The 19,523-nt window shown below is 45.4% G+C and overlaps 1 protein-coding gene across 1 annotated transcript in view; it reads right to left on the reverse strand.

The window, feature by feature from the left end:
• Positions 1–3,888: 3,888 nt before the first annotated feature.
• Positions 3,889–19,523, reverse strand: part of AFAP1L1 (actin filament associated protein 1 like 1) — a 78,141-nt gene continuing 62,506 nt past the window's right edge. The window contains exons 16-19 of the mRNA XM_056124468.1: positions 15,778–15,942; positions 13,202–13,380; positions 6,791–6,919; positions 3,889–4,546 (exon numbers count right to left, since the gene is read on the reverse strand). Coding sequence (XP_055980443.1) covers positions 4,523–4,546; positions 6,791–6,919; positions 13,202–13,380; positions 15,778–15,942 — 497 coding nt within the window. The 3' untranslated portion in view covers positions 3,889–4,522. The remainder of the gene's footprint in view (positions 4,547–6,790; positions 6,920–13,201; positions 13,381–15,777; positions 15,943–19,523) is intronic.

The following is a 19,523-nucleotide window of genomic DNA, read 5'->3' on the forward strand; positions in this document are numbered from 1 at the left end:
GAGCACTTTCTTCCCGCGGGCTTTTCCTCCAAAGCTTCGCTTCCGGTCATGCCGTGCGGATCCTGGTGGGGGAAGAGACTTCCGGCGCCGGTTTAGCGGGCTTCGCTCCCGGCTCAGCTGCGGGGCTGGCGGAAGGCGTGCCCGGTGGTGTCTGCACGGAGCTCCCGGGAACTGATAGACGTTGAGCAAATGAGGCCAAACTGTGGGCGGTGTTTCAGGAGCGAGGGGCGACGTAGGGTGCGATATGGTTGGGTGCCCAAAGAGAAGACTTGCACTGGGAGCGGAAGGGCGAATAAAGGGCAAGAGGAGTAAAGTGGCTCGGGAAAAGAGAATGCAGTGGAGAGGAGCACGTAACGCAGTCAGTGATGAGGGAGTCAGTCACGGGAGGAAGAGGAAGGGCCAGGTCACGTGAGTGGGCCGAACCGTCAGGCCTTCCAGTGACCCACTCTGCCATCACTGCCTTCCCCATCCTCCAGTTTACCCTTATTAAAAAGGAAGGTCCAATAGTGCAGTATTTTTTTTAAACTACATTTAATGAAGTTGTCAAACACTTCGGTGCATTTGAGTCTTAGGTTGCAATGGGACCATGTCTGAAAGCCTTGACGTGAGGGGTCATTTTTGTGTTGCAGGAGTTTGCAGTATGTAAAAATAAGCTGTTGAGGGGCTGGAGTGATGGCACAGCGGGTAGGGTGTTTGCCTTGCACGCGGCCGATCCAGGTTCGATTCCCAGCATCCCATATGGTCCCCTGGGGACTGCCTAAGTGCCTGAGCCGGGAGTGGCCCCTGTGCATTGCTGGATGTGACCCAAAAAGAAAAAATAAGCTCTTGAGCCCAAGGAAGATGGTTCTGTTCTACCCTGGAATCTCCTCAACAGAAAGACACTTGTTACTGAATGTTCTAAAGCAGTTAGCTTTTACGCTGTGTCCGGTGACTTTTTGGTTTCGATCTTAGTTTGCTTTATTTCTTTTTGTTTGTTTGCTGTCCTAATTGAGGGTGTTTGTATTTACAGCTGTAATTTTTTATTTTTGCTTTTTGGGTTCACACTCAGCAATGCTCAGGAATTCCTCCTGGCTCTGCAGTCAGGAATTACTCCTGGTGGTGCTTGGGGGACCATATGGGATGCCGGGGATCGACCCCAGGTCGACCGTGTACAAGGCAAACACCCTACCCACTGTACTATCACTCTGGCCCCAACAGCTGTAATTTCTAACATCTAGGACAGTAGATCCATATAATGTGATCAATAAAAATTGAATTAATAAATTGGAAACAGAATGGTGCAGTGGAGATAGTAAATAGATAAATTTATGAGATGTTTGGAGTGGAAGTTACTTGAAGATGCTGGATAGTTCCTTAGCCACGAACAGTTTTGTTTTGCTTTATTTTGGGGTAACACCTGTTGGTGCCGAGGACTTATTCCTAGCCCTGTGCTCAGGGATCCCTCCTGGCAGGCTTGGAGGACCACATTGGTTGCTGGGAATCAAACCCAGGTTGGCCACATACACAGCAAGTGCTCTACCTGCTACACTAACCACTTAGGCACCCCCCCCCCCCCCCCCCCCCCCCCCCCCCCCCGCTTTTTGAAAGGATGGGATTTATGCCTTCATCGTTCTGAACGTGACTTATTGTACTGTTGATATTTAGGTCAGATTTCTACATGTGAATTCCATGAAGACAGAGATTTTGCCTCTTTATTTTAATCAAGTTCCAAAAATTTGGGGATGTTGGAAATGATGGAACTTGAAGACCACATCAGACTCAAGAGTCTTATTTTGATAAGGCAATCCGAGAAAGGCATTTTAACAAGCAAGAACTGGCATCTATACTTCAGTCATTTTGTTTGTACAACCCCTACTTTTTTTTTTTTGTTCATATCTGGCAATTCTGAGGATCCATGTGAAATTGGGGACTGAACTTGGTACCTGAATGTCATGTGTTCTGTCACTGAAATCATATCCTTGCTCCTTGTCTGCACTTCTTTTAACTCTTCAACTTAACACCAGATGTGCTGTATACATGTGTGCATATTTATTAAGGGCTGTATTCATTCACATACTCATTAAGTGCCAGTATGATAGAATGTCGTAGTGCAAGGGAGTGGGGAAGACATGGATGAAACAGAGACTGGAAAGTAGGAAGGAGTAATCTAGGGCTAGGTTTCCTATCTGTATTCAAGTGTTATCTTCACTTTACCACTTTCATGAGCTTCAACAAGTTACCCAACCTCTCTGGACTCCCATTCTGTGAGCTGTGAAAACAAATAACAAAATCTATCACACATGGTTTTAGGTAAAGATGAAAGGGATATTGTCAGGGAAAGTACATAGCACCAGGACTGGCTACATAATTTTAAGGGGGGAAATGTAGAGCCCCCTTGTTAAAAAATTACTAAGAAGGCAAAAGTAGAGCATTAGCTTAGACTCGAGACCCTACCAAATGTGGGCTGCATATCTGGGAAGCCTTCCCCAACTAACACAGTTCCTGATTCATGGAGAATGTTCAGTGTTAATTATTATTACTTAACATCCAAATCTCTATTATATACTTTGGGAAAAGCATTTAACTTTGGAATTACTTCATGAAAAAAGGTGCCATACAATAAGATCATAATTGGATGTTTGGTGCCTTTCCACGATTCACATTTGGTTTTGATTGCCTTTTAACTTTTGGTATCTTTACCATATAGACCATTTCTTTAGTGGAAAATAAACAGGATTTTGAATTATTTTGAAAGCTAATAATAGCCATTCTTTTTTGAACACTACAGATTGTTTCTCTTGTTTTGTTTCATTGGAGTCCCACAGTGGTTTTGGGAAGGAAAGTATAGTTGTAAACCTTGATTTCACAGGAAAGGAAAAGATGAAACAATGAGATCACATGACTTTTCTAGCCACATAGCTGAAACAGCAAAGGTTACTCAGATCTCCACCTGTCTTCTCCAGGTGGAAGTTTGAGTAACTCATTCTCTAAACCTTATGCTTTTTTTTTCCTTTTTGGGTCACACCCAGCGATGCTCAGGGGTTACTCCTGGCTCATGCACTCAGGAATTACTCCTGGCGGTGCTTGGGGGACCATATGGGATGCTGGGAATCGAACCCGGGCTGGCCATGTTGGCTGTGTGTAACGCAAACGCCCTACCCACTGTGCTATCGCTCCAGCCCCCAAACCTTATGCTTTGCTAAATATTATGTTCTGCTTTTGGTCTAGTTATTTTCCCTACTTTGGTCTCCAGCTACCATTAAGAGTGGTAACTTTTGATGATAAAGTACTGGTACTCTTAGCTAAGAAGCATGTACATTTTCTAACAGAGTTCTCATAGGTTATCCTGGGGTTTTAATCTCTTTGAGATAACCTCTATCTGATCAGAAAGAAACATGATAAAGACCTGTAAAGTGCAGAGAAAGTAGTGAGTGGCTCAGTAAGGAAACTTGAGGTCTTTGTTTTCCTATGAAAGTATCAAGTGGTTTTATTTTTTATTTTTTAAATTTTTTGCTTTTTGGGTCACATCCAGTGATGCACAGGGGTTCCTCCTGGATCATGCACTCAGGAATTACTTGGGGGACCAGATGGGATGCTGGGAATCAAACCTGGGTTGGCCACGTGCAAGGCAAAGCCCTACTGCTGTGCTATCGCTCCAACCCCTCAAGTGTTTTTAAAATGCTTATGAGTCACAGGTTTTACTTGATAGCAGATTTGGAAGAGCAACTGAAGATAAAGACAGAGAATGTCATCTGGACCTCTACCCTTAGCTTCTAGAACACTGTAGCTAAAGGAATGACAGAGAGTGATCCCACCATGCAATGCATTTGACATTGCATAGCTGGAAATCCATGATTCTGTCATTGAGTATCACTGTGAGCATAATACATCAGTTATAGCACCTTTCCCCCTTGCGTGATGCACACCCAGATCTCTGATTTGAAATCACACAACTCAGGGATTCCAGTGGCTGCATTTTCCCAGCTCTAAAACGAGGGATTATTATAGATGTTGCATATTCTCTATAGCTTTTGTTTAACTCTCTGGAGGCAAGGATGGTTCTCTTGCTTTTTCAGCCTATTTGTCCCAGAGGTGGTCAGTAATGTCCAGTACGAGACCAGCTGGCATATCTCTGCACTGCACTTCCAGTACTTCAGCATTGCTTTGCTTTGCTTTGCCCAAGGGATGGAGAATGGGATTCTGAGATTGAGAGAGAAAGGCTTATCACATATACTTTCATTTCTTGAGAATGGAAGGCAAAGGTATTAACAAAATCTTTACAATTGTGCAAATTTCATCTCCCTCTACCCCTACTTCTATCCACCATAAAGCCACAAGAATACCCTCCAATTCCCTCTGCTACTTCTTCCCTCCCCTAACCCCCCTATAATCATGCAGACAGACAATAAAGGCTGGTCTTTTGGGTGCCCTAGAGAGTAAGGTCCACATCTAGCATTCGGATGTCTCCTTGTGAAAAAAGCAGAAAAATTTCTGCCTTGCGTGGTCAAACTGATGTTTCTTTTGTGTGAAATCCTCATCTTCTCTAGGTTTTCTTCATTTCCCATTCCTGAAGTACAGAAAGACAAAACAAATCAGTGTGTAGGCTATGCATTCAAATGGGATTTGCAGGCTGAAAGATGGCATAGTATTTCATGGTTATAAAGATGATCACGGACCAGATTAGAGAGCCTGAGACCTCAGACTTACTCTCTTTGGACTTGGGAAAGTCATTTGTTGATGTTGGGCTTCCCCTCTCAGGAGATGCAAACATCACTAAGCTTGCTTATCTCAGACAAGGGAGCAGGTGTAGAAAGAGGAAGGTGTAGAAGGGAGCAGGAAATTGCATCTAGATGCAAGGCTTCTTCATAGAATCTTGTGGTGGGGAGGGGTGATGGGACAGCCCAGTGTCCATCTCAGAAACCCTAAGGATGGTGCGGAGCTGTGGCTGCCCTGCTCTCACACTGCTTACCAAGACCAGCCACTTTCATGTCAACTCTCCCAGACCTCCCTCACTGCCATTTAGATGACTACTACCTAGTTTCTCTTGTTCCCACATGCACTAATTTATAACAAAGTAACCAGAGAGGTCTTTAAAACATCCAATTTTAAAATCTTTTTAAAAAAATCTTTCACTCAAATTTTTCCAATGACTTTTCCATTGTTAGAATAAAATTCAAAATTCTTCCAGTGGTCTACAAGAATCAAAGAGAAGTCATAATTCACAGGTCATATATAGCTCACTGCATTTTTTAAAAAAAATATTACCTATTATCAAAGAATGATCTTCACGTCTTTAAATGATTGGGGATAAAAGAAATAATTTTCATGACCTGTGAAAATTATATACACATACTAGTTTTGTTGGAGTCCAGTAATATTCATCATTCATCTACATGTTGTCTGTGGCTATTCTCCTGATTCAATGGCAGAAATGAATTTAAAGAGACAAGTAGTCCAAAAAGCCTCAAATATTTACTCTTCGGCCCCTTTCATAAAAACATCTGCTGCTGTCTGGTTTGGAGTTCTGGCCAGTTCCTACTCTAATTCCTTGTCCTAAGGTGTGTTTGTTTTTCAGAGTTATGCTTTACCTTCTGTTCTGAAACCCAGAAAGCTCTGAAAGCAAAATAACTTAAGTGCTTTGCATAAAATCACTTGATGGCAAAACATGAGCTGAAGTGATAAGAGGCTACTGTAATATAGTTATTAAATATGGTATAAATATGTATATTTTTGGGGGCCAAACCCAGCTGTGCTCTGAGCTTATATCTGGCTCTCTGCTCAGGAATGGTTCCAGGGATCAAACCCCGGTCACCTGTATGTAAGAATAAGTGCCTTAACTACTGTCCTGTCTCTCCAGTACCCAACATTCATGTATCTTGTTTTTTTTTGTTTTTATTTTTGCTTTTTGGGTCACACCCAGCAATGCACCCGGGTTACTCCTGGCTCTACACTCAGGAATTACTCCTGGCAGTGCTCAGGGGACCATATGGGATGAGGGAATTGAACCCGGTCAGTCGCGTGCAAGGCAAATGCCCTACCCACTGTGCTATCACTCCAGCCCCCATTCATATATTTTGTGGTAGAATTATTATTACTATTATTATTTTGTTTTTTCAGGTCACACCTAATGGTGCTCAGGGATCACTTGTGGTGTTCAGGGATCACTCCAGGCGGTACTTAGAGGACCATCTGTAGTTCCAGAGATTGAACCCAGATCGGCTATGTGTAAGCCAAGTGCCTTGACCTCTGTACTAGCTGTTGCCCCAATGTGGTAGAAATAGTAACATGGTTGAACAAGGTACAGAGTACCTCCAGAGAACCTCTTGGGGTTTTTCATCCTCTATAGTATATGTGCTATTACAGCTACATTTCCGAAAATACAGTTTTTTCCCCAAAGTCCAAAAGCTGTAAAATACAGCTGGCCCCAAGAGTTGCAGAGACAGGGCAAGAGGCCATTGTCATAGCCTTGGAAGAGGCTGGTTTTCATCCCAGCTCGGGAGAGGTGTCCTGCCTGGCCACGGGCAAGTCCTTTTGCTCCTTGAGTTTTCTTTTCCTTACCTATGAAAGAGCCTTTCCCATCTCAAAACACACCTAAAGCACAGACCTTAGAGATATTAGAATTATGCAGGAAGAGTAAGTCTGTTCTCGAATGAGATTTAAGGTTCTTCTCTGAACAGTGTTCATTAAAAGTTACTGCACAGATGGCAGTTTGCTGCTATTCTCACTACCTCGTTGGCTGGCTCTTAATAAGGCTCCATATCAAAGAGGCTGGCAGATACATGAACTTTGATCAGTTGCCCTCTTACTGTACCTTAGCTTTTTGTAGCACCCTTCCTTGGTTGGAGTTTATGATGGACGGACTCCTCTTCCGCAGCTCAGAAACACAGTTGACAGGCAGTGGTTGCTCTGCCGTGTTGTTTGGCGGCTTATTTGACGTGTCCTGTTAATGACAGTAAATGGTTACATAGGTGAGATCTAATCTTATCTATTTAGAACTAACATCCTTTCCAAAGAATGCAAACAGAAGGCCCATAGAAGTATCAGATGGTGATCCTAGAAGACAACAAAGGGCTTTTACCAATGATGGATAGCAGGTACTGTATAGATTAGCTTATCTAGTCTTTCCCAGCCTATGGGGTATGTACTATTATTAGTCATCCTAACTTCCAGATAAGGAAAATGGGAAGGTCAAGCTATGCTTAGAGTCATGGAAATGAGGAGTGAGACAACCAGGATTTAACCTTGACAGTCCCATTCCTCTCCTCTCCTCTGTGTGCAGGACTGATTCCATTTTTCTTGTGGGTTGTGCCATTGTAGATGTCATGATCCATGTGACCCTCTTCTGGGAAAGAAATCAGCATGTATTTGTGAAACACTCACTTATTCCTGAAATCAAAGTCCTTAATTTTGAAAGAACAAAAGAGTGCCTGATATGCTTCTGGTCATTTAGTGGATGTGACCTTCTCTCTGAACAAGGACCTGTTGACCACCTTGGTGATGAGACCCTCAGTGCAGGGTACCCTTAATAAATTTATGCATTTTCCATTTATCACATGGATTCCTGTGTGCTCTCTTTAGAGATCCTCCGTGAGCTGTATTGCGGATTCACTACCAGGATCTCACCATTCTACAAAGAAGTGATTGTTGATGTCAGGAGAGGGGTTTGGCAGGGTGATACCATTTCACCGAAACTCTTCAGTGCCACCCTCGAGAACATCATGCGACAACTGGAATGGGAAGGAATGGGAGTGAAGATAGATGGTCGGCAACTACACCACCTCCACTTTGCTGATGACATTGTTTTAATAACGCCAAACATCAGCCAAGCGGCACAAATGCTGGCCGACTTTGACCGTGAGTGTGGAGAGGTAGGACTACAGCTGAATCTTATGAAGACAATGTTTATGAGAAACAGCCTCGTTCCTGATGCCCCATTCACTCTCAACAGAACGACCATCTCCGAATGCAACAGCTATGTGTACCTAGGTCGAGAAGTCAACAGGACAAATGACCTGGCACCCGAGCTGCGCAGGAGGAAGAGAGCGGCTTGGAACGCCTTCAAGAATGTCAAAGAAATAGCTAAGAGGACGAAGAACCTCCAGCACCGGGCACATCTCTTTGATTCCACTGTTCTTCCTGCATTAACATATGCCTCAGAGACCTGGGGCCTACGTAAACAGGATGAGAAGGCTATTCGGGTCTCCCAAAGAGGAACTGAAAGAGCTATACTTGGAATATCACGTTTCACTCAAATGAGAGAAAGAATCCGGAGTTCCGACATCTGTCTACGATCAAGAATCAGGGACCCTTTCTCGTTTGCCAAGGTGTCAAAAATCAGATGGGCTGGTCACATAATGAAATTTAAAGATGAGCGCTGGACTAGAGCTGTTACTGATTGGATTCCACGGGATGTCAAAAGACCGCGTGGCCGCCCACCTACCAGATGGTCAGACTTCTTCATCAAGATCATGAATGATCGGTTTGAGGCTCTTCATGTTCCCAGAGCGAACAGATGCCATTGGGCTACACTAGCACGTGACAGGGACAAATGGAGACATTACTGTCGATTTGCTTGACAACTAAGGGGAAGTTAAGTGATTAAGTTAAGTGATTAAGTGACTCTTTAGATTCAAATCACCATCTCCGTTGGGGGGGAGGGGGACGGACTGTGACCAAAAACAAACCCAGGTAATTGCTTTAAACGCAGGTAATTGCTTAAAATCTACAAAGCCAAAAAAAAAAAAAAGGATTGAAAACCAATGAAAAATCTATTCAATAAAGTTAGATCACAAACTTCAAAAAAAAAAAAAAATCTCACCTGCAGTACCTAGCCCTGCAGGGAATTTAGAGAAGTTATCTTTTCATCTCCAAGTGAAGGGGAAAGTCCTCTGAAATGTGAACTTCTGGGCCTCTTGGCAGAGGAAGTAGCCGAGGTGAGGGAACTGTTTGTAGCTCCTCCACCTCCTGGTCTGTAGACTGTGTTGGAAATACCTCACAGAGTGTAGGGGCAGAAGAAACAATCCTAGCTTCAGAGTCATGGGTGTGGTCTGCTCAGATTCAATGGCCAAGAGCAATACAGTTCCCAATACCGAGCTCACACTGACCAAATCAGTTATTTAATCTCTCTGAATTTCAATCACCTTGTCTCTCCGCCCCTCTCGGAGAGTCCGGAAAGCTACCCAGAGTATCTCACCCGCAAGGCAAAGCCTCGCAAGCTACCCGTAATGTATTTCAGTATGCCAAACACAGTAACAATTGTCACAATGGAGACGTTACTGGGCCCGCTCGAGCAAATTGATGAACAACGGGAGGACAGTGACAGTGACAGTGTCTCTAAATATATGTAGCAGACATTCACTGCACTCTTCCTATTTGTCATACACTAAAGACAAGGGTTGTGATGAAATACATAGTCCAATTCTTGAAAAAAAATACAAGAGTTGGGAAGACAGATATTACATATGTTTATAAACACACACATATATAAAAACATACATTAAAATTGTGGTTAAGTACTATGAAGAATAACAGATAAAACTCTTGGTAATTAAGGCTAGTGATTTCCAAATAGAAGTGATTCTTCCCATGAAGGAGGCATTTGGCAGTTTCTGGGGGCATTTTGGTTGACATATGGGGAGTGAAGCTATTGGAATCTAGTGGGCAGAGGCTAAGGATGTTCTTAAACATCTTACAAAGCACACAACAGCCCCTTTAAGAGTTACTGATCCCGAATGTCACTAGTGCTGAGGTTGAGATACTGATGTTTACCAAGGCAGGCTGAATTCTCTGAGGAAGTCCCATTCAGGGTAAGAGTATCTGCCTTGCAGGGTACAGGGAACCTTGGAGAGAATGGATACAAAGCCCTAAGGACAGGATCTGCTACATGAGGACTAGGAGAGGGCACGTGTCCTGGTGGCTAAAACATCAAAGAGAGCTTCAGAATTAAGGCTTGCTAGGTTTGGAATCCCGTTTCCCACTTAGCTTGAGCAAATCATTCAACACTGTAGCCAAGTTCCTTAAACTTTGGTGGGCATCGTCCCACGTGGTGGCATGCGATTGAATGTGGGATCATGAAGAATTTGTTTTAAAATAAAATAAATCTTATTCATTATCTGTAAGATGACATTGGTTTGTCATTTTTTCCCTGGTAGCAGGGAGCTTAGGTTTATGAGGTTACACCCATCATAGTGCTCCCGAGGCACTCCCATTCCTGTGTGTTTATCTTTTTTTTTTTTTTTTTTTTTTGCTTTTTGGGTCACACCCAGAGATGCACAGGAGTTACTCCTGGTTCATGCACTCAGGAATTACTCCTGGCAGCGCTCGGAGGACCTTATAGGATGCTGGGAATAGAACCTAGGTCGGCTGCGTGCAAGGCAAACGCCCTACCCTCTGTGTTATTGCTCCAGCCCCCCTGTGTGTTTATCTTTAACCTCTTCTCTGTGTTCTTCTTCCCCAACCGGTGAATCACCTTTATCCCCAAATCAGACTGTTGATTTGTAAGTGCAATACTGCTTTTCTCCTTCCCTCATGTCCTTTTGCAGTTTACCTCAGAGCAAAGTCCTTTTTGTATAGACACAGGAAGACAGTTAATGCTATGCTTTTGTAACTTGGAAGTTAATTGACTCCTAATAATATTCACTCCTGAGCATCTGTTTTTTCCATTTATGCCTTTAAATTGCTTTAAAGTTTTAAGTTGCCCTTCATTCCTAGCACCCCAAAAGTAGGGTCCCGATGAAAGACTGGATGGACCCAGGGCAAGCTATGAGCTACACTGGCATCAACACGGGCTCAAGTGTCATGGACAAATTCTGTCATAATCCAAAGAGTAACAACTGGATAAGGACCATACTTAGGGTTAGTAAAGACTAATCTACCCTGAGCACTGTAGTCTGAGATATATAGCAAGATGCCCCCAGGAGAGCCACCCTATAAGCTTAATATATCTCTTACTGTTTCCATACAAAACGGCTAATATCAAGAAGTAGAATTAAGATGAACGTTTACATGGTAAATGGACTAAGGAAAGAATACCCCTAGGTGGTATTCTGCTCTTGAGCGGATCTCTTGGCTGCAGATGATTGGAAGGAAGAGTTTTCATATGTTGACTGCACTACTGGACATGGGTGTAGCTGCTACCCCCAATGCTTGGAGGTTGGGCAAGACGAGAGACTAGCATGGGGGACAGGAGGAGATGGGAATGAGGGGCAGTGTGAAACTGGAATGGGGAGCTCGGTGAGATTGGAACAGGCACGGGGTGGGGGGGGCGTGGAGAATGGAATAAACGGCAACTGATTGCCAACAAGCCTGGCAGCCCTGTTCTCTCCTTCACTGGCAGTGGCTGCAGGCTGGGGTGGGGGAAATGGCTCAAGGCCACCGAACGCATGTGGCGGGCGAGACCACACCACCAATGCACCCTCTTATTTATTTTGGATTACACAATTATCGGCAGAGCCTGGCAAGCTCCCCGTGACGTATTCGATATGCCAAACACAGTAACAACAAAAGTCTCCAATGGAGACATTACTGGGCCCGCTCGAGTAAATTGATGAACAACGGGAGGACAGTGACAGGACAGTAACACAATTATCAGTAAATGTTTGATCGTATAGCTATTTTATACACCAGTGTGGGGCTTATGGCAAAATTATTAGGTATTTCTCCCCAGTGAAGGAGAGTGAGGCCTTTGGCCTGCAAGGGGCTGTATATCTAGGGGTACATTGGGGGGCCCGGGATGGGAATGAATCTCTGACTCAGGCACAGTAGCAAAACCTTGGGCACAGGAGCCAGGAACACAGAGGGAGCTTTGGGCAAGACCTTGGGTACTTACTTGTGGGGTGGATGTGCCTACCCCACAGGTGTGCAGGAAGATGCTGGCAGTTTGCTGACTTTGTCCTATTCCCTGGGAATGGGGTAGCTGAGACTGCAGCAAGAATGGGCTCCATGAGTGAGCAAGCTAGAGGGGTGCAGTTAGCTAAGGAGTGCTGCCCTGGCTGCTGAGATGAGCCAAGAGAGCCCAAGGAAGATGTAGGGGCTATCCTGGTGTGTGGGGGGGGGGAGGGGGGAATGCAGAAGGGGAGAGAAAGGGAGAGAAGGAGAAAGGGAGAAAGGGAGGGAGAGAGAGAAAGGGTAGGAGAAAAGGTGGGTGGGAGAGAAGTGGGAGGAAGAGAGAGAAGGAGAGGATGGGAAAAAGGAGAGAATGGGAGAGGGGGGTGAGAGGGTGGAGAGAGGGAGAAAAGGCGGAAGAGGGAAAGAGAGGGATAGGGAGACGGTGGGAGAAAGAGCATGAGAGGGAGAAAGTATAGAGCACTTGGGAGAGAGAGGGGTGAAGGTGGGAGAAAGAAGGTGGGAGGCAGTGGGAAAGAGGGAGGGAGAGAGAAAGAAGATGAAAAGAGGGAGAGAGGAGTGAGGGTGGGAGAGAGACAGGGAGAGAGAGAAGGTGGAAAAGAGGGAAAGAAGGATAAAGGTGGAAGTGATAGGGGAAGAGAGAGAAGATGAAAGAGAGAGAGAGGGGTGAAGGTGGGAGGGGGGGGGAGACAGAAGGCGGCAGAGTAGGAGAGATTAGGGGGCTGCCAGCGGTGCAGCTCGAAAGCCAGCTAGAAGCTCTAAGACTAACTAGGGCTCAGGTACCACTGGAGAGTGGCTGCCCGCTGGGGTGAGTCAGGAGCTCAGGAGGGCCGTGAGGCTGCTGCGAGGGGAGTCTAACACGGCAAGTGTGGGGGTCTGAGTCCTAAGACAACACGGCTGGAGAGCCCTAAAACTACCAGTGAGCAGAAGGACTGCAGGAAGCAAGGCAGGCAAGCAGTGTGTGGCTCCAAGAAAAGGAATATTGGCTCTTTCTCACTACTGCATCTCCTGGATCTAGACTCCTGAGAAGGACCATGGCTTGACAAGTGGTAGAGAGAAGGCAGAACCCACAGACCCATGGCACAGGACAGCACCGCATGCAGTGTCATGCAACTTAATTGGGCAAAAAAGGGGCTATAAGGGGTCAGAGATTGTACAGCGGGTAGGGCACTTGCCTAGCATGCAGCCGACCCGGGTTCGATCCCCAGCACTCCAGATAGTCCCCCGAGCACCACCAGGAGTGATCCCTGAGTGCAGATTCAGGAGTAATCCCTGAGCACTGCCATGTGTGACCATCCCAACAAAAGGTACCGTGAGTGGAAAGGTTAAAGAAAAATGTGAGGGGTGGCAGGAGCGGGAGGGGAGGGAATGGACTCACCCCACTCTTGTTCTTGCTGCCCACGGAGAGCCCCAGGGCTGGGCCCCCTGCCAGGGACTGCTGCAAGCGCTCCTTCACGGCCACCAGCCGCAGCTCCAGGTCAATCCGTCGTTCCTCCTTTGCCCGACACTGGGCTTCGAGGGTGGCCAGGGTCTCTTCGAGAGCCAACTGTTTTTCTCCTGGGTCCAAACACATGGGGGAGAAATAGCTGAGTTAGGCCTGGAGCATCTGGGGTCTAGGAGGGTCAAGGCTGGTGGGGCTTAATCACTGTTTGTCTAGTAATGATTTTCTCCTTTCATTTAATAAGCCAATCTGACTTTGATCTCTCATGTAACTGAGTAATAACACAGGGTTTTGCTTTCAGTATGAATTTTCTCTGTGCCAAGAGCTGTATGGTGTTAGGTCTAAAAATTCCATTCTTTGCCCAAAGCAAGGCTATACTGAAGGCAACGGTGGCAATATATATATATATATATATATATATATATATATGTATGGCAATACATATATGTGTGTATATATACATATATAAACACACACACACACACACACACATATATATATATATTTATTTATTCAGCCATACCTGATGGTGCTTGGGGATTATTCCAAGCTCAGTGTTTGGGGGTTATTCCTGGAGGTGTTGGGGGACCATGAAGTTTAGGAATTAAACCAGGTTTCCTGCATGAAAGCATGCACTTCAGCCAGTTAAGCCAAGAGTAGGTCATTCTTTTCATTCATTCATTTGTTCATTGATTATTCATTCATTCAATATTTACTGAATGCCTAGTTCGTACCAGGCACTGCGCTGGGTCTCTTTGGGATACAGTAGGAAACAATATAGGCAAAGAAACTAGCTCTTACAGAGCTGGGCGCACAGACATGTGTATGTGACAGAGTGGGGGATGGAAGGAGAGACAGTACAACAACTATAATAATTTTATAAAGTGATGTGCTATAGAAAAGAAGTTGACCAAAACAAGAACAGTCAGCCTTTTCTAAGCCATGGTTCTGAGTCTTCTTATAAAGTTTTCTTTCTTTCTTTCTTTCTTTCTTTCTTTCTTTCTTTCTTTCTTTTGTTTTTAAATTTTTTATTAGTGAAACACCATGAAGTACAGTTGTAGACTTAGAAAATTTTGTGCTTGGGTTTCAATTATACAATGATCAAGTACCCATTCATCCACCAGTGCCCATTTTCCACCACCACGGATCCCAGTATCCCTCCCACTCCTTAACTCCCCCCCCCCCCCCCGCCTTTGTGGCAGGGCATTCCCTTTTGTTCTCTCTCTCCTTTTGGGTGCCGTGGTTTGCAAAAGAGGCATTGAGTGGGAATCATGTTCGGTCTATAGTCTACTTTCAGCATGCTTCTCCCATCTTGGGCGGATCCTCCCAACACCCTTTATATGGTGTTCCCTTCTCTATCTGAGCTGCCTTTTCCCCTATAAAGTTTTCTTTCTATTGAAACCAAGCTGCCTTCTTGAGTTTATGGCGCTTTGGTTCTGGTTCTATGCCTGTCAGCAGGTTGATTCCTTTTTTTGTTTGGGTATTTGTTTGTTTGTTTGTTTTTGAGTCATACCTGTGGTGCTCAGGACTTACTCCTCAGAGATCACTCCTGGTGGGCTCAGGGATTCGGATGGGGATTGAACCTGGGTCAGCTGCATATAAAGCAAATACCGTACCCTTTGTTCTATCTCTCTGACCCCTCAAGTTCATTCCTTTACACAAGAATTCTGATCAGAGGTTAATAGATTTCCAAGCAACTCTATGGAAGGACTCCAGTCACATAAACTCTGAAAATTATTTGCAACATTGTGAACCAGGGTGTTTAAATTTTTGTTTTGGGACCATATCTAGCAGTGCTCAAGGCTTACTACTTTCTCTGTGTTCAGAGATCACTCCTGGCAGGGCTCTGGAGACAGTATGGGGTACTGGGAATCAAAACGAGATCTGCTGCATGCAAGACAGTGCTTTATCTGCTGTCCTATCTCTTCAAATTCTGTGTTTTTTTTTCCTTTGAAAGAGATTTTATAGGCTCTGAGATATTCATGGGGCTATGTGATCTGGGCAATATCCTCTAAGTATAGGACCTTTGTTCCCCCCGGGATGTGAAGAAACACCCTCCCCCATATGTACCAAACTAGCTATAGGAATAATTCAAAAGAAATATGGCAGAAAGTGGGTGCAGAAGAGTTCGAACTAGCAGAGCCTGCAGAGGTCATGGCCCTGGATTTCAAAAGAGATACTTTTCAGTCAGGTATTACACCCCTCACGCCTAGAATTCAGACCAATGTGTCACAGATTTGTGTGCTCTGCAACCTATTTGTGAATCAGTGAGTTCCTGTGATACTTTGAACTGATGTCTCTAATCAACTTGATTCTAAGGCACAGTTTCCCCCATGTTAACATATCTAAAATCATTACATTTCGCTACATCTAGTATACACACCTTTGGCCATCTCCAAATCTAAAAGCAGTTATTAAGTCGATGGCACTTCATTCCCACAGGAGGGCTGGTGATGGGGAAACCTGGAGACCAGTGCAGCAGTTTCGGGAGAGTGTGGCCACGCCCACCCTACCTGGGTTGCTTCGGATGGCTTCCTTCACCTCCCTCTTCTCCAGCCGCAGTGCCGTCAGCTCTGTGCGGAGAGTCTCTTTCTCTTTCTCCAGCTTCTCTTTTTCTACCAGGTACCTCCGGGCATCCTCCTCAGCACGGTTTTTACCGTACTTGTACTGATTGGCACCTGCAGAGATGAGAGGTAGAAAAAGGCTGTCCGTTCTGACCTCTGGTCCAAGCTCTTGGTGGCGCAGTGTCTTTCTGGGCTTCCATCTCTCCATCAATGAAATGGAATATTTAGGTCTACATCCCTGGATGGGCTGGAGCGATAGCACAGTGGGTAGGGTGTTTGCCTTGCATGTAGCCGGGTTTGATTCCTCTGTCCCTTCTCGGAGAGCCCAGCAAGCCAGAGTATCTCGCCCGCAAGGCAGAGCCTGGCAAGCTCCCCGTGACGTATTCCATATGCCAAAAACAGTAACAACAAGTCTCACAATGGAGACGTTATTGGTGCCCGCTGGAGCAAATCGATGAATAACAGGAGGACAGTGCTACAGTGCTACATTCCTGGATATAGTTAGTGTGAATCCTTGAAGGGAGGGGTGGGGGAAGAAAGGAGCAAAGAAGGGGGAGAGCTGGACGGGGGGAGGGGCAGGGAGGAGAGCACAGGGTTTAGGAACAGGCGTTGCAAGCCGGCTGACCAAGGTTTGTGTTTTCTTCGCCCTCCTTAGCTGAATGACATCGGGCAAAGGAGAATGGTGGTGTTTTTCTGCTTCCGCAGCCCCAGTTGTAGTTTCCTACCTCTCTTTCATGTGGTGCCAGGGACTGAAGTGGGGCTCTCACGTGCAAAGGATGAGCGCCACCCCTTCAGTCATCTGCACGGTCCCACTGATTTTGGTCTTAGAGTCTGAAAGTCTATTTCTGTTTTATTTAGTTCATTTTTTCACATGTACCACATACAAATAAGCCCTTTGATCCTTGCCTTTGTCTTTCTCCATTCAGCTTATTTTAATACACATCAATATCTTCTAGTTTTATCCATATTACTGTAAATGGCAGAAATTTTATTTTATTTTTTCAGACCTGATTGGTACTTCAATGTGTCTGCATTACTACTTTTTATCTAGTCATCTGTTTATGAGTACTTTGGTTGTGCCAGCTTTTGGTTATAATGAATAATGCTGCAATAAACAGGGGCCTAAATAAAGTGTTTTTGTATAAATTCCTAACAGTGAGAAAACTGGGTCACCTGGAATTTCTAATTAATTTTTTTCTTTTTATTGAATCACTGTGGAATTTCTGATTTTATTTATTTGTTTATTTATGGTTTGGGGCTGGGCTGGGCTGGAGCAATAGCACAGCAGGAGGGCGTTTGCCTTGCGCGCAGCCAGTCCGACCAAGCGGGGTTCGATTCCTCCGCCCCTCTCAGAGAGCTCGGCAAGTTACCAAGAGTATCTTGCCCGCACTGCAAAGCTGGCAAGCTACCCGTGACATATTCAATATGCCAAACACAGTAACAACAAGTCTCACGATGGAGACGTTACTGGGCCCACTCGAGCAAATTGATGAATAATGGGAGGACCGTGACCGTGACGATTTGGGGCCAGACCTAGCAGTGTTCAAGGACCATGTAGTGCTGGGAACTGAACCAGGTTTGGTCACACGCGTGGCTAGTACCTGAACTATCTCTCCAGCCCCAGAATTTCTATTTTTGATTTCTTGAGGAATATCTGGCTTTCCATATGGTTGCACCAATTTACATTCCCATCAATAGTGTGCAAGGATTCCCTTTCTCCACATCCTCTTCAGCAATAGGACTGAAGCACTGTCCTCCCATTGTTCATCAATTTGCTTGAGTGGGCACCAGTAACGTCTCCATTGTGAGACTTGTTACTGTTTTTGGCATATCGAATACACCACGTGGAGCCTGCCAGGCTTTGCCATGTAGGCGAGATCTTCTCGGTAGCTTGCCAGGCTCTCGGAGAACGATGGAGGAATCCAACCCGGGTCGGCCACCTGCAAGGCAAACACCCTACCCGCTATGCTATCTCTCCAGCCCCCTCTTCAGCAATAATAATAATAATAAAAGAACAAACGTGCCAGAGAGTCAGAGCATCACACAGTCCCCTTGAGCACTACCCAGAATGATCTTCTGGGTTTACCTCTCCCAGAATGCTGTTCTTGGCCTGGATAGAGCCTCTCCCCCTATGAACTGGGGCTGAGCAAAACAGAAATCCCTGCCTCTCAACTGCACTCAACTGCAGCTTAGCTTCCACTCTGTGGAGCTGGTGTGAGGAGAAATGCTTGACCTGCCCTTACCTGGGAGATGCTGCAACTTTTGACTAGGAGCTTGTGGGAAGGGAGGCCCTGTTTCTTGTCCACTCAGCCTAGGAAGGAGACTCTTGCTACACACCCGAGGCTGGGGGAAGGGTAAAGGAGTGGGTTGTGATTTAAATGCCACAAACCTCATGCCTTTCACTGAGATCTAGTACACTTTTTAGAATTTTTATTCAGAATTTTCATTTAAAATTTTCAAGTGCCACTTGGACAATTTCCAAATGATTGGGTTAGTAATTTTCACCAGCTATGATTGCTTTGCTGAGGAGCTGGTCTGTGGCACTTTCCACGCACTATCTTCCACAGCAGCCCACGCAACCTCTGTGAATTGTGCTCTCGGGTATGCATGGACTTTTGTATTCTCCTTCCACATCAGAGAGGGCTGAGCTGCATGCCATTAGGAAGGGAAGAAATGATGTTACAAAGTGAGATGACCAAAGCATGGTGGCTCCTGTCCGGTCACTTTTTACCAAGTCCCTTGATCTAGGGGGAGCAATTTCCATTATTAACTGATAATTGGGAGTCTTGCATTGCGCCCAGCTTTTGGTTATTTTGTAAGGACAAGGAGAGAACTGGAGAGCTCCCTATGTCCAGAGACTGAGGCCACACTCTCACCAGTGTCCAGTGCCCTGATTTACGAGTGTGGGTGACCTGCTCACTCTGGCTCACAACAGACCCCCAACCAGAACCTCCGTAACTAAACAGTTCCAGGATTCCTGGCCCAGAGAAACCAACACACACTCACACACATACATACACACACACACACACACACACACATACACATACACACACGCCACACACACACACATGCTTTTTGGTCTATTAACTCTTGGGTAATTTATTGCATAGCACTATGTGATTACCATAATCTTGGCTACTACCCTTTGATAGTCCTTAATTTCTTCATCTGAATAGTGTCGCTGAACTTGTGCTATAGTTCCCAGCCATCCTGCCCACAGTCTGTGCTGTCACAGTGCTAGGGGACAAGGAGGTCCAGTGGGCTCACTCTAGAGTGGCTTATATTTCCTACATCTTATAAACCAGGCTGTTCTATAAGATTTGAATCAGGGGGTATGGTGCTGCCAGCAGGTCAATCTGTACCAGTGAGGCGAGTGCATCAGCAGCCTGATGGCGCTTCAGACTTCCAGATACCCTAAAATTGCTGCTGTGCCTTTGGCCAGATCCCTAAAACTTGGGGCAAAGTTTACCAAGAAAGTAAACAGCCAAAAGTTAGGTATGTGGGAAACACACCCACAAACCACCCCAGGCTCAGCTATGTAATTGGAGGCATGGCCTCTCTGGTTCCTGATCTAACTGACCCTGAATGACCATGATCCCAGAAACTCAGAAACAAATCTCAAACCCAGCGGCTTTTGGCAGAAATGCATCCGGTCCCTGAAGTAGGTTACCGGTGCTGGGCCAACCCAGGTG

Source organism: Sorex fumeus, unplaced genomic scaffold (assembly GCF_029834395.1).
Source record: "Sorex fumeus unplaced genomic scaffold, SorFum_2.1 ptg000051l, whole genome shotgun sequence".
NCBI classification, from domain to species: Eukaryota; Metazoa; Chordata; class Mammalia; order Eulipotyphla; family Soricidae; genus Sorex; species Sorex fumeus.